Source organism: Peromyscus leucopus, chromosome 2 (assembly GCF_004664715.2).
Source record: "Peromyscus leucopus breed LL Stock chromosome 2, UCI_PerLeu_2.1, whole genome shotgun sequence".
In the NCBI taxonomy this organism is placed as follows: Eukaryota; Metazoa; Chordata; class Mammalia; order Rodentia; family Cricetidae; genus Peromyscus; species Peromyscus leucopus.
The window spans coordinates 143,083,741-143,097,305 of record NC_051064.1 but is presented as its reverse complement, the minus strand read 5'-3'; the positions used below and the strand labels follow the sequence as shown (position 1 = coordinate 143,097,305).

Genomic DNA, 13,565 nt, shown 5'->3' with positions numbered 1-13,565 from the left:
TCCAGAGGAAGCAGAGGATTCTAGAAGAGAGGAAAGAAAAAAATGACTCCTCCATAATACATAAAAAGTATTAAGTTAATGCCTTTGTCACGGTCAGAATGTGTTGGGATTGAATGCCATTCTAATTACCTTTGCTGGGCCTCCGACATCCTGGATGCGGGCCTCGTAAGGGAATGCACAGAATGATTATAAAGAAACTTCCTGCCCACTGACATTCCCAGGGAATTGTGGTTTACCGTGTGAAAGTATTTTTTCTGGGTAAAGGAGGTTTCTGTGCCTCAGAGGCTTCATTATAGGCACCGAGGCACAAGTGTGTGGTTCTAACCCAACTCTAATCTCTCTGGGGCCTTCCTTCCAAGAGATGTAGTCTGTAAATGTCTCCTTGCCCTTCTGCCTACCCACCCAGCCACCCCCCACATTCCCCAGAGAGACCCCCTGTTTCCTTCCTGTTGTAGAAACAGGCCAAGCTTCCCACCCACCCCCACCCCTGGTAAGCCTCCCTCTTGTCCCCTCACAGGATGAGATCATCATGCTGCTGGGGAGAGAGGTCAACCGACTCTCTGATTTTGAAATAGAGTCCAAATATAAAGACGCAGTCATAATGAACCTGCAGGGAGAGGTGGCGGAGCTGAGTCAAAGGCTGTCAGAGACAGCCGCCGCCGCTGCTGCTGCCGCCGCCGCCAGGCAGAGCGACAGGTGCGTCCACAAGTTCCAGGGCCTGGATGAAGACGATGATCTCAGGCAGAAGGAGATTGAGAGTATGAAAAGCCAGGTAGGACTCGGGAACAAGCCCATCAGAGCCCAGAGTCCCCACCGTCAGAGTACAGATGGGGGGAGCTGGAAGAGGGCCGTCTGGGGCATCATGGAGGGTAAGAGGCAGAAGGCCACCCTGCTTCCCAGTACAGCGTGTTGGGCCCTGGAGAACATTCTTTAGATCTGTCACAGCCCTCTGACGCACCCCACAAAGCGACTGTGATGGTTCCAGAGATGCTCAGGAGCTGCCTGGAGCTTGCACAGCTCACTGCTGGGGCCAGAGTACTGCAGACTCGGATCTGCTCTGCCTAGTTGACCCCACACCCTCAGCCCAGCTTCTCTTTTCTACCCCAAAGCCTGGTTTTCGTGCCTTAATGACTTCCCATTCCACCCATCCTGCCCCATTCTGAAAGAGCTGCGTCCAGTTAGCCACAAGTGAGGATCCCCAGCTCATGCAACTCCAGTACCCCTCAAACCCTGAAGGTGGCCCCTGGCTCCATAACGGGCTGTGTCGTCAAATGAAAACTCCCCACTTGGAAGGTCCCCAGTAACCACACAGCTTCCATTCTCTGGAACCTAGATCCAAATTCTTGTTTTATAATAACAGCAATTGGGCTGAGGAGATAGATGGTTCAGCTGTTCCCTAGCCCGTGTGAAAAAGCAAGGCAAGCAGTGTGGGTGGGGAACTCCTACAAGGCCCCGCCCTTAGATGAAGAGCTGCAGGCAATCAATGCAGTGGGTCAGCCAGAAACACGTGTGCCTGTGAGAAACACTAAATGGACTTAGCAGGGTGTGTGTGTGTGTGTGTGTGTGTGTGTGTGTGTGTGTGTCTATATAACAATAATTTATAGCACATATAATATATATACCTAGATGTAACAATAATAGTTAAAGATGAAGAAGCCATGAATTTGAGAGTGAGTGGGATGCGGGAGGAGGAGGGAGTGGGATGCGGGAGGAGGAAGTGGGATGCGGGAGGGGGAGGAGGAGGGGGGGGGGAGGGGGGGGGGGGGAGGGGGGGGGGGGGGGGGAGGAGGGGGATGCGGGAGGAGTGGGGGGGGGGGGGGATGTGGGAGGGGGGGGGGGGGAGTAGGTGGGAGGAGTGGGAGGAGGAGGGATGGGATGTGGGAGGAGTGGGAGGAGGAGGGAGTGGGATGCGGGAGGAGTTGGAGGGGGAGAGAAGAGGTGGAAATGATGTAAATACAGTACTCATGTATGAAATTCTTTAAAAAATTCTAGTTAAAAATATTTAAAAGCCGGGCGTGGTGGCGCACGCCTTTAATCCCAGCACTCGGGAGGCAGAGGCAGGCGGATCTCTGTGAGTTCGAGGCCAGCCTGGCTACCAAGTGACTCCAGGAAAGGCGCAAAGCTACGCAGAGAAACCCTGTCTCGAAAAAAAAACAAAAAAAAAAAAAAAAAAAAAAAAAAAAAAAAAAAATATTTAAAAGACGCAGACGTGGTGGCGCACGCCTTTAATCCCAGCACTCGGGAGGCAGAGGCCAGCCTGGGCTACCAAGTGAGTCCCAGGAAAGGCTCAAAGCTACACAGAGAAACCCTGTCTCGAAAAGCCAAATATATTATATATATATATTATATATATATATATATATTGTGTGTTGTGTGTGTGTGTGTGTGTGTGTATATATATATGTGTGTGTGTATATATATATATATGTGTGTGTGTGTGTGTGTGTGTGTGTGTGTTTAAAAGAAGCAAGGCATGGTGGCCCGCACTTGGAGCGCCGGCACTGGTGAGGTAAAGGCAGGCCTTGAGACTCTCCGGTCAGCCAGTCCATCCAAGAGGCAAGCCCCAGGTGCCAGTAAGAAGCCCTCTCAAAAAATGTGGTCAATGGCTCCCCAAAAATAAGGCCCGAGGCTGACCACTGACCTCCACATGCACATGTCTACCCACACATGTGAACATGCCAGCATACATATGCCTACATACACACCTACTTGCATACAATACATTTAAAAGAAATAATGTGTGGCCACACTGGTTTTGTACATAAACTGTTAATGATTGACATGAGAGGCCCCCCCCCACGGTGGCAGTGCTAACCCTGGGCTGGTGGTCCTGACTGAGCCAGGCATGGTGGCGCACGCCTTTAATCCCAGCACTCGGGAAGCAGAGGCAGGTGGATCTCTGTGAGTTTGAGGCCAGCCTGGTCAACCAGGGCTATGCAGAAAGACCCTGTCTCAATAAAAAATTAAAAAAAAAAAGGAAATAAAGAAAAGAAAAAGAAAGAAAGCAGGCTGAGTGATATAAAGAATAAAATAAACCCTTTCCTCTCAAAGCTGCCTTTGGACATAGTGTTTACCACAGCAACAGAACTCAGCTAGGACCAGTGCTCACCTGTGTCCGTGGCAGCAGGTCACAATTGGAGCATTGTTTCAAGTAACTAGTGATTTTCCCCTTGGGAACGATCTAGAAACAACCACACTCATTTGTCACACTTCTATCGTCAGCTGTAACTGAAAGGGGAGTTTTATTTTGGTTTTTACGTGTGCGTGTGTTCACCACAGCACGCATGCGGAGGTAAAATGTCAACTTGCAGGAGTTTGATCCCAGGGGTAAACGCAGGTCATCGGTCTCGGTGGGGAAAAAAAAAAAAAAAAAAAGCTTTGCATCACTGAGTCCACTCACTTACCCAAAAGACAGTGTTTTATAATGAGACCTGTGATGTTATATAATGATTGTCCACTGGCCCAGATCTAGAGTCATCTAGGAGATCAGCCTTTGGGCATGCCTCTGAGGGACTAGATGAGAAAACCCACCCTCACTGAGGGCGGCACCATCCCACGGGCTGGAGTCCGGGGCTGAACAGAAAGGAGAAAGCCAGCTGGGCACCAGCATCCATCTCTCCCTGCTTCCTGACTGCAGATGCCGGGTGACCAGCTGCCTCCTGCTCCTGTCACCAGGGCGGTCTGTACCCTCAAAGTGTGAGCTCACACAAACCTCCCTTCCTGAAGCTGATTTCACAGCCCGCCTGAACCCAAAAATGTGCTGGATTTAAATCCGAATCCGGTTCCACCAGCTCATGTTTTAGCTCCCGAACTATTTTATTGCCAGCAGGGCCCTCGGGCAGAAGCCAAAGGTGCACAGCAGGTTAATTAATGGCTCTGATTACTTTATGTGTTATCGGGGGTCCCCTGAAAGCATGTGCCTGACGACTTGCTCTCAAAGCCCTTCCATCCACCACCACGCCACAAGAACACGCTCACCTCCCCACGCCTGTGCTAATTAGCAGGCTGGTTATTACCTCTAGGCAATCATTCTTCCCAGCACTGTTAACTTCCTTATGATCCAATACCCGTTTTATTATGCAGCCTAACCAGGCAATAAACATCCTGGGGTTCGTGCCAATGAGAGACAGTCTGGATATTTATTTGGGTAATGAAGGCTATGAAGACGTCTGAAAACGCTTTGCAATTTGAGACCCTGAAGCTGTGGGGCTTGATTGAAATATTTTCTGTCAGATGGCCTTGAACTCTTAGGGGCATCCCTTCCCATCCCTCCTCCCCATGCCTCCTCCCCATCCCTCATCCCCAAGCTCATCTTCAGAGAATGCCTTTGCTGTCCTGCACAAGAAAGATTTAGGCTAAGACTTTTGGTTTCGAATGTGCGGAGTGTATGCCTGCACATGTGAACGGGCGCACACACCTGTCCCTCTCAGTCTCCTTGCCCTGAGGCAGGATCTCTCAGCCTGGAGCTAGACTGGGAGCCAGCAAGCCCAGGGACCTCTCTGTCCCCCACAGGGCTGGGCTTACAGGCTTCTGTGCCGCCAGTGCTGTTTGTTTGTTATGTGGGTGCTGGGACCTGAACTCGGATCCTCAGCCTGCTCTCTTACCCACTAAGCCATCTCTGAAGCCCCGTGGAAACGTTGACTTTTCATTGCAGGTGTCTTTTACGGTAAGCAGGAAGAGGTGAGCTTTCTTCATCCATGGTTTCCAAAGCACACATCCTGGTGTGTGGCTCCAAGGATGGTGAGGGGAACAGCCTGTGCCCCCCTACACACACACACACACACACACACACACACACACACACACACAGAGGCATTTACCCTCCCTGGGTCTTTTCCATTATTTAAAATTTTTATTAGAAGATTTAAGTTTATACCATAAGAACTAGTGAAAGTGAAGGAGATTTAAATGTGCATAATAAGAATTAACGAAAGGTAAAAGGCACCAAGATCTAAACAAAACCAAAACTGACTGGAAGTCGTTAAATGTGTAAAATTGTGAGGAAACTACCACAATACTTCCAGTAGCGTTCTTTACTACTAACAAGCGCATCTGAACAGCAATTCCTAATGAGGAACTTACGTCTTCCCATGATTGCTTTAATCTAACCAATCATGACTTTTGGGGGTTTAAATAAAGTGTACTTAACATTCACTGAGATTTAATTATAAGGTTGTTTCCTGCCTAAGGGAACCGCTCCCCTCTCATGGCCTCTTACCCTCCCCCACTCCCACATAGACAGTGCATACAAAAAAATTAGAGGCAGGCTGGAGAGATGGCTCAGCGGTTAATAACTCTGCCTGTTCTCTCAGAGGACCAAGGTTCAGTTCCCAGCACCCACGTGGCAGCTCACAAAAACCTGTAATTCCAGTCCCAGGGGATCCAATGCCCTCTTCTGACCTCCTAGGGCACCATGGACACATGTGATGTATAGACAAAGATGCCGGCATACACTCATATACATAAGTAAATACAAAAAAAATTAGAAGTTAAGATCCCCACATTTGAGAGATAACAAGTGGTGTTTGTCTTTCTGAGATCAGACTAGGCTATCTCACTTAATATAACATTTTCCAGGTCCGTCCATCTCCTGCAATTTTGTTTTTCTTTATGGCTAAATAAAAATCCCGTGGTTGATTTTACCAAGGATTTCCCATCAGGCGCAAAGGGAAGCCCAACACGGTCCTGTGGCGCCATCTATTGGTGAGATGCAGGTGCAGCGTGCACGGCTCCCCACGCCCACCCCAGCACTCCACCCACCCACCGCACCCCACCCCACCTGACACGCCCCCAATCTGGGTGGAGCAGGACCTGCCCTTTGTCATTTTCATGCCAGGCCTGTGACAGGGCGTGACGGTCAGCAGTCATCCGGTAGTTAAGTTTGTCTAGACAGGATTCACAAGCACACACAAAAGTATAGTCTGTCTTCCTTCCCTCAAAACAACCAGAAGCTAAATCCAAAACAGCACAGGATGTAATCATATAATCATAGCTAATATCTATATGTCCACGGGGTATTGTCTGAACACTTTCAAGGCTATTAACTTATAAAAATCTCTCTGCAGCCCTGAAAAGTCGGGACTAGCATGATCACGCTCACAGAGCTAAAAGCTGAGACAGGACCAGGCATGGCATGGTGGCACACGCTGTTAGTCCCAGTACTTGGGAGAAGCAGAGGCAGGCAGATCTCTGTGAGTTTGAGGCCAGCCTGGACTACATAGTGAGATCCAGGCCAGCCAGAGTTATGCAAAGAAACCCTGTCTCAAACAAACAAAAAACTAAGATAGGACCTAGGGCCTTTCCTATGGCAGCACAGCCTGGAGATGGCAGGGACCAGATGTTGGCAGTCACACACACACACCCAAGTATAGGCTACATAGTATAGACTCCAGCGCTCTGTGTGTGTGTGTGTGTGTGTGTGTGTGTGTGTGTGTGTGTGTGTGAATATGGTTGTGTGCAGGTATCTGTGTGTGCATTCAGGTGTGTACATATAAAGGCCAAAGGTTGAAGCCAGGCATCTGCCCCGTCCCAATTAGATTTATTGAGACAGGGTTTCTCTGTGGAGCCCTGGCTGTCCTGGAACCCTGTTTGTAGTCCAGGCTGGCCTCAAATTCAGAGATCCACCTGCCTCCACCTCCTGAGTGCTGGGATTAAAGGTGTGCACCACTACGCCCATCTCAGGTATCATTCTCAAAGCTCTCCACTTCTGTTTCTTGGCAGGATCTCTTAATTAGCCTGAAGGTCATGGTCCAGCTAAACTGGCTAGCTAATAACCCCCAGGGACCCCCCCCCCCAGTGCTGGGGCACCCGGCACACACCCCTGCACCAGGCTCTGTGACACGGGTTCTGGAGATCCGCCCTCATGCTTACACAGCAGGAACTTTACCAACTGGACCATCAGCCCCTACAGTGACCGACGCCAGTTCCCGTGGCCTGTGACAGATGGGGAGCCAGGCATCTGTAGGCTGGGCTTGAGTGAAGCCCCACAACAGGCCAGCTGTGAAGCCCTAAGCAGGCAACCTCAGCTCTCCCATTTTTGATTTCAAGTGGGAACCCTATGGGGACATCCTTCAGGGTGCTATGAGGCTCCATGGAAGGAGCCAGATCTGTGAGTGTGTCTGGAGCACCGGCAAGTGTGACCAGCTTTCTTTCTTTTTCTTTTTTCTTTCTTTCTTTCTTCTTTCTTTCTTTCTTTCTTTCTTTCTTTCTTTCTTTCTTTCTTTCTCTCTCTCTCTCTCTCTCTCTCTCTCTCTCTCTCTCTCTCTCTTTTTTCTTTCTTTCTTTCTTGTTTGTTTTGGTTTTTTTCGAGACAGGGTTTCTCTGTGTTGTTTTGGTGCCTGTCCTGGATCTTGCTCTGTAGACCAGGCTGGCCTCAAACTCACAGAGATCCTCCTGCCTCTGCCTCCCAAGTGCTGGAATTAAAGGCATGTGCCACCACCACCCAGCTGTGACCAGCTTTTTGACATTGCAGCTCAACAGTGTCATTGACAAAATTCATGTGTAAGAACTACACTAATTTGAAAACTCAAAATAATAGTAATGTCACAGGCTAGCGAAGGTGCTTGCTCCCAAGCCTCACCTACCTGAGCTCAATCCCTGGGACCTACCGGGGAAAAAAGTGAGCACCAATTCCTTTGACTTCCACGTGTGCACTACGGTATGCTCATGACCACGCCCCCCCAATAAAATTGTTTTAAAAACTCATAGTGTTTTCCACAAGTTTCTGGGTTTGTGTTGGATCACATCCATGGCTAATCTGGGGTGCACACAGTCTGTGGACTGCAGGTTGGACACATCTTCTACAGGGATCTGTGAAATATGTCCATTGTCATCCGAGGAAATTAAGGTTACGACCTGTGCCCTCTCTTGAACTCTGCTTGACATCTAGCCAGTGATGGCTGATGGGAACCCCCGGGGCTGGTCTATTTATGGCTGAGAGTTCCAATGACACAAGAATGCACATTAAGAGGACAGGTATCCCAGGACAGCGGGGCAGTGACACTTTTGTCAGCACCGAAACAAGATCATGTGGCAGATCAGAATCTCTGCACAGGTTTGGGAAATGCCCATGTGTCTTGGACCTGGCCAGTGTCCTCTGACTATGCATTGCCTCTTCCCACAGATCAACGCCCTTCAAAAAGGCTATAGCCAGGTGCTAAGTCAGACCCTGGCCGAGCGCAACTCGGAAATCACATTACTAAAGAATGAAGGCGAGAACTTAAAGAGAGACCATGCCATCACCTCAGGTGAGTTTTCTGGAGTTAGCTTAGTAGATGCTCCCCACCACTGACTCTTGTGGCCCTGGCAGACATCACCAATCAACCACCACACTCTTCTCCCTGAGCTTAGACCGAGCCTCAGAGTTCTTAGCAACCTTCAGGCCATACTTTGGTGACTGAGGGTCTTTCCCAGAAGTGTGCTTGCCAACTAGCCTTAGCACAAGGTCTACCTCAAAATCAGCCATAGTCAACATCTGAGTGAATGTCATCTCTTAGCTAGCACTCATCTCTTCAGGGATAACAAAGATACTGAGTGGTCTGTAGTCCTGAGAACCATTTCCTTGAATGGGCTCTTGGCCCAAGTGAAAACCGTTTGCAACTGATCAACGAATGTAGCTCAATGCTGAAGAATGTGGGAAGGGGCCAGTCAACTCATAGGCCACCTTGCCAGCCACAGAAGTTAATTAGCATGGATCCATCTATCCATCCACCCCTGTATTACATTTCCTAACAACTGCTGAGTCTAGTTCTGGACTCTGGGAGGAGAGCCCTAAGCAAGTCATCAATTTCTACACTCTAGGCTTGGACATAGTGGAGGGTGACAATGACGGGCAAATAGATAGGTAAGCAAGCCTGTCTGAGGGATAGGATGGTACTGTAAAGAAAGGGAAATGGGCAACATGTGGTGAAGAGCTTCGGGAGTAAGGAAAGGGATGCTGCGTGCGTCTGCAGGAGGAGCCTGTGGGAACAGTGTACTGCTAGCCACAAGCACATGTGCAAAGTTCCTGGGGTAGGAACCAGCTCTAGCTCTGTGGAAGGAGCAACGGTGAGTGTGTCTCAGGGAAAAAGAAATTGTGAGAAAGATGGGGTCAGAGGAGAAGGCAGAGCCAGATCCCACAGGGGGTTGTCTTCTGATTGTTCTGGGAAACCGTTGGGGTCTTTGAAGCAGAGAACACGTGTCTAGAAACCAGAAGAGAACAGGGGTATTAGGAGAAAAAAAGGAAGAGTGTCAAGAATTCTGGAACAAAGGTCCGGGGAAACAACTCAGTCAGTAAGGTGCTTGCCAGGCAAACAAAAGGACCCAAGTTCAGTCCCCAGAACTCATGTAAAAAGTCAGGCACAGGGGCTGGAGAGATGGCTCAGAGGTTAAGAGCACTGGCTGCTCTTCCAGAGGTCCTGAGTTCAATTTCCAGATGGTGGCTCACAACCATGTATAATGAGATCTGGTGCCCTCTTCTGGCCTGCAGGCATAATGCAGGCAAAACACTGTATACATAGTAAATAAATCTTTAAAAAATATATTGAGAGAGAGACACGGAGAGACAGACAGAGAAAGAGAGAGACAGAGAGAGAGAGAGAGAGAGACCCCTACTGGGGCTGGAGAGATGGCTCAGTGGTTGGGAGTGCTGGTTGTTCTTCCAGAGGACCTGGGTTCAAGTCCAGCACCCATATGTTAGCTCACAACTGTCTATAACTCCTGTTCAGGGGATCTGACACCCTCACACAGACATACATGCAGGCAGAACACCAATGTACATAAAATACAAATAAATAAATTTTTTTTTAAAGTCAGGCATGGTGTTGCACACTATTAATCTCAGCACTGATGCGGTGGAGACATGAGGGTCCCTGGGATTCATTGGCCAGTCAGTCTAGATAATTGATGAGCTCTGGGCTCAGTGAGAGACCCTATCTCAAAAAAAAAAAAAAAAAAAAACCACAGTGGACAGAGAGTGAGGAAAGGCAGATATCAATGCTGAGCCTGGCATCTGGCAGGAGGAGCATCTCTCCTGCCCTGGGGAGCGATTCTGTGTGGAAGAAACAGCCACACACATGGTCTGAGTCCATTCCAGCTCTCGGGGTCCTCAGCGGCTGACAGTCATCCTCACTGTGTCTTTGGTCTCTGTCCTTGCTTTGTTTAAAACAGGGATGGTGACATCTCTACAGAAAGACGTGTCCGCACGGAACGAGCAAGTTCAGCAGCTGAAGGAGGAGGTGAGCCAGCTGAAGAGCCAGAACAGAGAAAAGGAGCACCAGCTGGAAGCCCTGGGCTCCAGGGTGAGTACCCGGCTCACTGTCCCCTCAGTGCTCAGTAAGAAGGACCTACATAGTCATGTGACATGCCCCTCTTCACTTCTCCTGGGTCTTCATCCTGACTCTGGATGTCACAGCCTCCTCCCATATCGTGGGGTCCAGGAACATAAGGAGGAGTTGCCCAGAGACTAAATTCTAAAGTGTCCTCCTCGAAAGACCAACATCAAGAGCCAAGTTCCCCGTGGCTTTTCTTTTCTTTCTAAGATTTATTTTCTTTTTAATTATGTGTGTCTGTGCATGGGTGTGTGCATGTGAGTGCAGCACCTGTGGGGGCCAGAAGAGGGCGCAAGATCCCCCTGGAGCTGGAGTTAGGGTGTTTATGAGCTGCCATGTGGGTGCTGGGAATTGAACCTGGGTCCTCTGGAATAACAGCCAGTGCTCTTAACCACTGAGCCATCTCTCCAGTCCCCTCCCTACAGCTTTTCAAAGAACAGTGAGCCTCAGGCTCAGAATTAACATAATGCTGATTCTAACTCATACACATGCCCATTATGTTCATTTGGTGTATAAGCCTGTAATCCTAGCACTTGGAAGATCAAGAGTTCAAGGCCTGCCAGGCGGTGGTGGCGCACGCCTTTAGTCCCAGCACTCAGGAGGCAGAGCCAGGCCGATCTCTGTGAGTTCGAGGCCAGCCTGGTCTCCAAAGCGAGTTCAGGAACGGCGCAAAACTGCACAGAGAAACCCTGTCTCGAAAAACCAAAAAAAAAAAAAAAAGAGTTCAAGGCAGCCTACATGAGACTGCTTCCAAAAGATATTAGGAGGGTGGAGAAGTAAAGTACCTTCTATGTAAGCATGAGGACCTAAGTTGGGGTGACAGTCACATGATACCCTCAGGAAGCAGAGAACACACAGGAAGTGAGGCTGGGATGTCAAATCTCAAAGCCCACTCCCATTGACATATTTCTACCAGAAAAGCTCCACCTCCTGGAGGTTCTACAACCTTTCAAAACAGCGCCACCTGCTGGGGACCAAGTGTTCAAACACATGAGGCAATGGAGGATGTTTCACATTCAAACTACCACACTGAGAACACGGTGAGGAAGGTCCTCAAGCCTTCAGATTCACTGACAGCATCCAGCACTGGCTTTAGAGTGCATTCTGCTCTAGTTTCATTTCTGTTGCTGAGATAAAATATCCTGATCTCCCTTCACCCCGAAAAAAGAAAAAAAAAAGCAGCTCAAGAAAGAAAGGATTGATTGGATTTATTTGTCTTACAATTCTAGGTTATAGTTCATCACTGAGGGGAAGTCAAGGCAGGGACTTGAAGCATCATATCCACAGTCAAGGGCAGAGAGAGAATAATCCCACAGATCCCTGCTTGCTTATCATCAACTTGCTTACTCCTCTCTCACACTGTTCAGGACCTCTTGCCTAAGGAATGGTGCCACCCACGATGGGCTGGGTCTTCCTACATCGATTAAGAATCACAACAATCCCCCACAGACATGCACATAGGCCACCTAATGTAGACAATTCCTCACACTGTATTCATCCAAGTGACTCTAGGTTGTGTGAGGTTGACAGTTAAACTGAACAGATTCTTAAGTGGAATCACAAGGTAGGACAAAGGGCACCTCTTTATGCTCCTGCTGCCCGCTGCCCAGTCCCCCTCCAAAAAGAGTGTTGCATTTCACTCCACAGCCAGATGGTCAGAACCTAAGAAGGAACAAGATGCAGTCCTTAGAGCCACCCAGGTTCCCAGTGGCATCCCACACATGTTCCTTTACCCAGCTCTTCAAAGACGGGCTTTCCTCATGATTCGGATTGCTGGCTTCTGAAGAGGAATTTAGATCTCAGATCTTGAGAGAGGCAGGAACCCAGGGCCGCTGACGCATCTGTGTGCCTGTCAGACACCAGCTGTCTACCCGGCTAAGCGTGGGTGTGTGATTGGAGTGGAACAGCACAGTGCTCAGGGCCTGCTGGGGCCCCGGGAAGGCCCCTCCCCCAGACACCTCCACGCCACCAGCCTTGGCCTTTTTTGCTGTTCTTTCTCTCCTCAGTGTTCAGAGCTGAAAGATGAGCTAAGGAAGGAAGAGGCTCAGAAGGAGAGCAGGGAGGCTCAGGAGAAAGAGTTGAAATTCTGCAGAAGCGTGAGTTGGATGTCCTCGTTCATAAGCACACCTCTGAGAGTCTGCCCTTGACGTTCTGGGTGGGACTCGCAGGCCTCCCCAAAGCATAATGCTCTGGCTCTGTGCTGTTTGGAGGGAGCTGCAGAGCTCTCTCCAGGGTTCTCCACAGAGCTCTCTCCAGGGTTCTCGGGCCAGGTGGCTCTGTCTTTCTCATGGGTTTCCTCTGGGACTGAGCAGGGACAAGGATGGGAACAGGAGGCCACTCCTGCTGCTGTAACAGAAGTTCATTCAAGTCCCCTGCCCTGGACCTGTGTATGCCTAACTCTAAATTCCACCATCTTAAGTGGGGTCACAGCCACAGGCCATGCTGTGAACACGAGGGTCTTCTGTTTTCTAACGACAGAGATTTTATAACACTGAGTGAAAATGAAACAAAGAGAAAGGCCATCATTTGCCTTAGAGAGAAGGCAGCCAGACAAATAACTGCAGAGGGACGGACGGACACACACACACACACACACACACACACACACACACTCACACACACACACACATACACACACACACATACACAACACACACTCAAAAATAAACCTTTAAAAAGCTGCAATGAAGATATGACCTTTGCTTATACCACCCAGTCAGTCCTTCTTGCATCCCACTGGCCAAATAGCTTCCATTCTGCAGGAGGCACAGTTCTCTGGACAGGAGGAGGAGATGTGCTCTTCCACGTGCTGAGGACAACTCTTCTCTTTGCCTCAAATATAATAATAATAATAATAATAATAATAATAATAATAATAATAATACAATCTGCACTGTCCTATCCTTCAGATAAACCTTATCTCAGTCCATCTAAAAATATACTTACAAAGTCATGATTCTAGTGAGTTAATGGCTCTCTTGTGTACTTAATTCAGGATTTGTGCTGGTATTTATTTACTTTATTATTGCCTTTTTCCCATTTTCCACGTTCGCATGCCATGCATGTGTGTGGACGCATCTAGGAGGAGGTACACATGTGTGTATGCCTGTGGAGACCAGAGGCTGATGTGAGGAATCATTATCCATCACCCTTCCACCTTAGTCACTGAGGCAGGACCTCTCAATCACACCCAGAGCTCCCCATATGGCTCTTATCCCTAGCGAGCTTGCTCTGGACTTGATTGAGAGGCCCTGTCTC

At 49.0% G+C, this 13,565-nt stretch overlaps 1 protein-coding gene across 1 annotated transcript in view; it reads left to right on the top strand.

Annotated features, from left to right (window-relative positions):
* Fhad1 (forkhead associated phosphopeptide binding domain 1) overlaps positions 1-13,565 on the top strand; it is a 124,136-nt gene that overhangs the window by 37,376 nt on the left and 73,195 nt on the right. Inside the window, 4 exon segments of the mRNA XM_028880667.2 lie at positions 518-772; positions 8,123-8,246; positions 10,147-10,277; positions 12,314-12,403. Coding sequence (XP_028736500.1) covers positions 518-772; positions 8,123-8,246; positions 10,147-10,277; positions 12,314-12,403 — 600 coding nt within the window.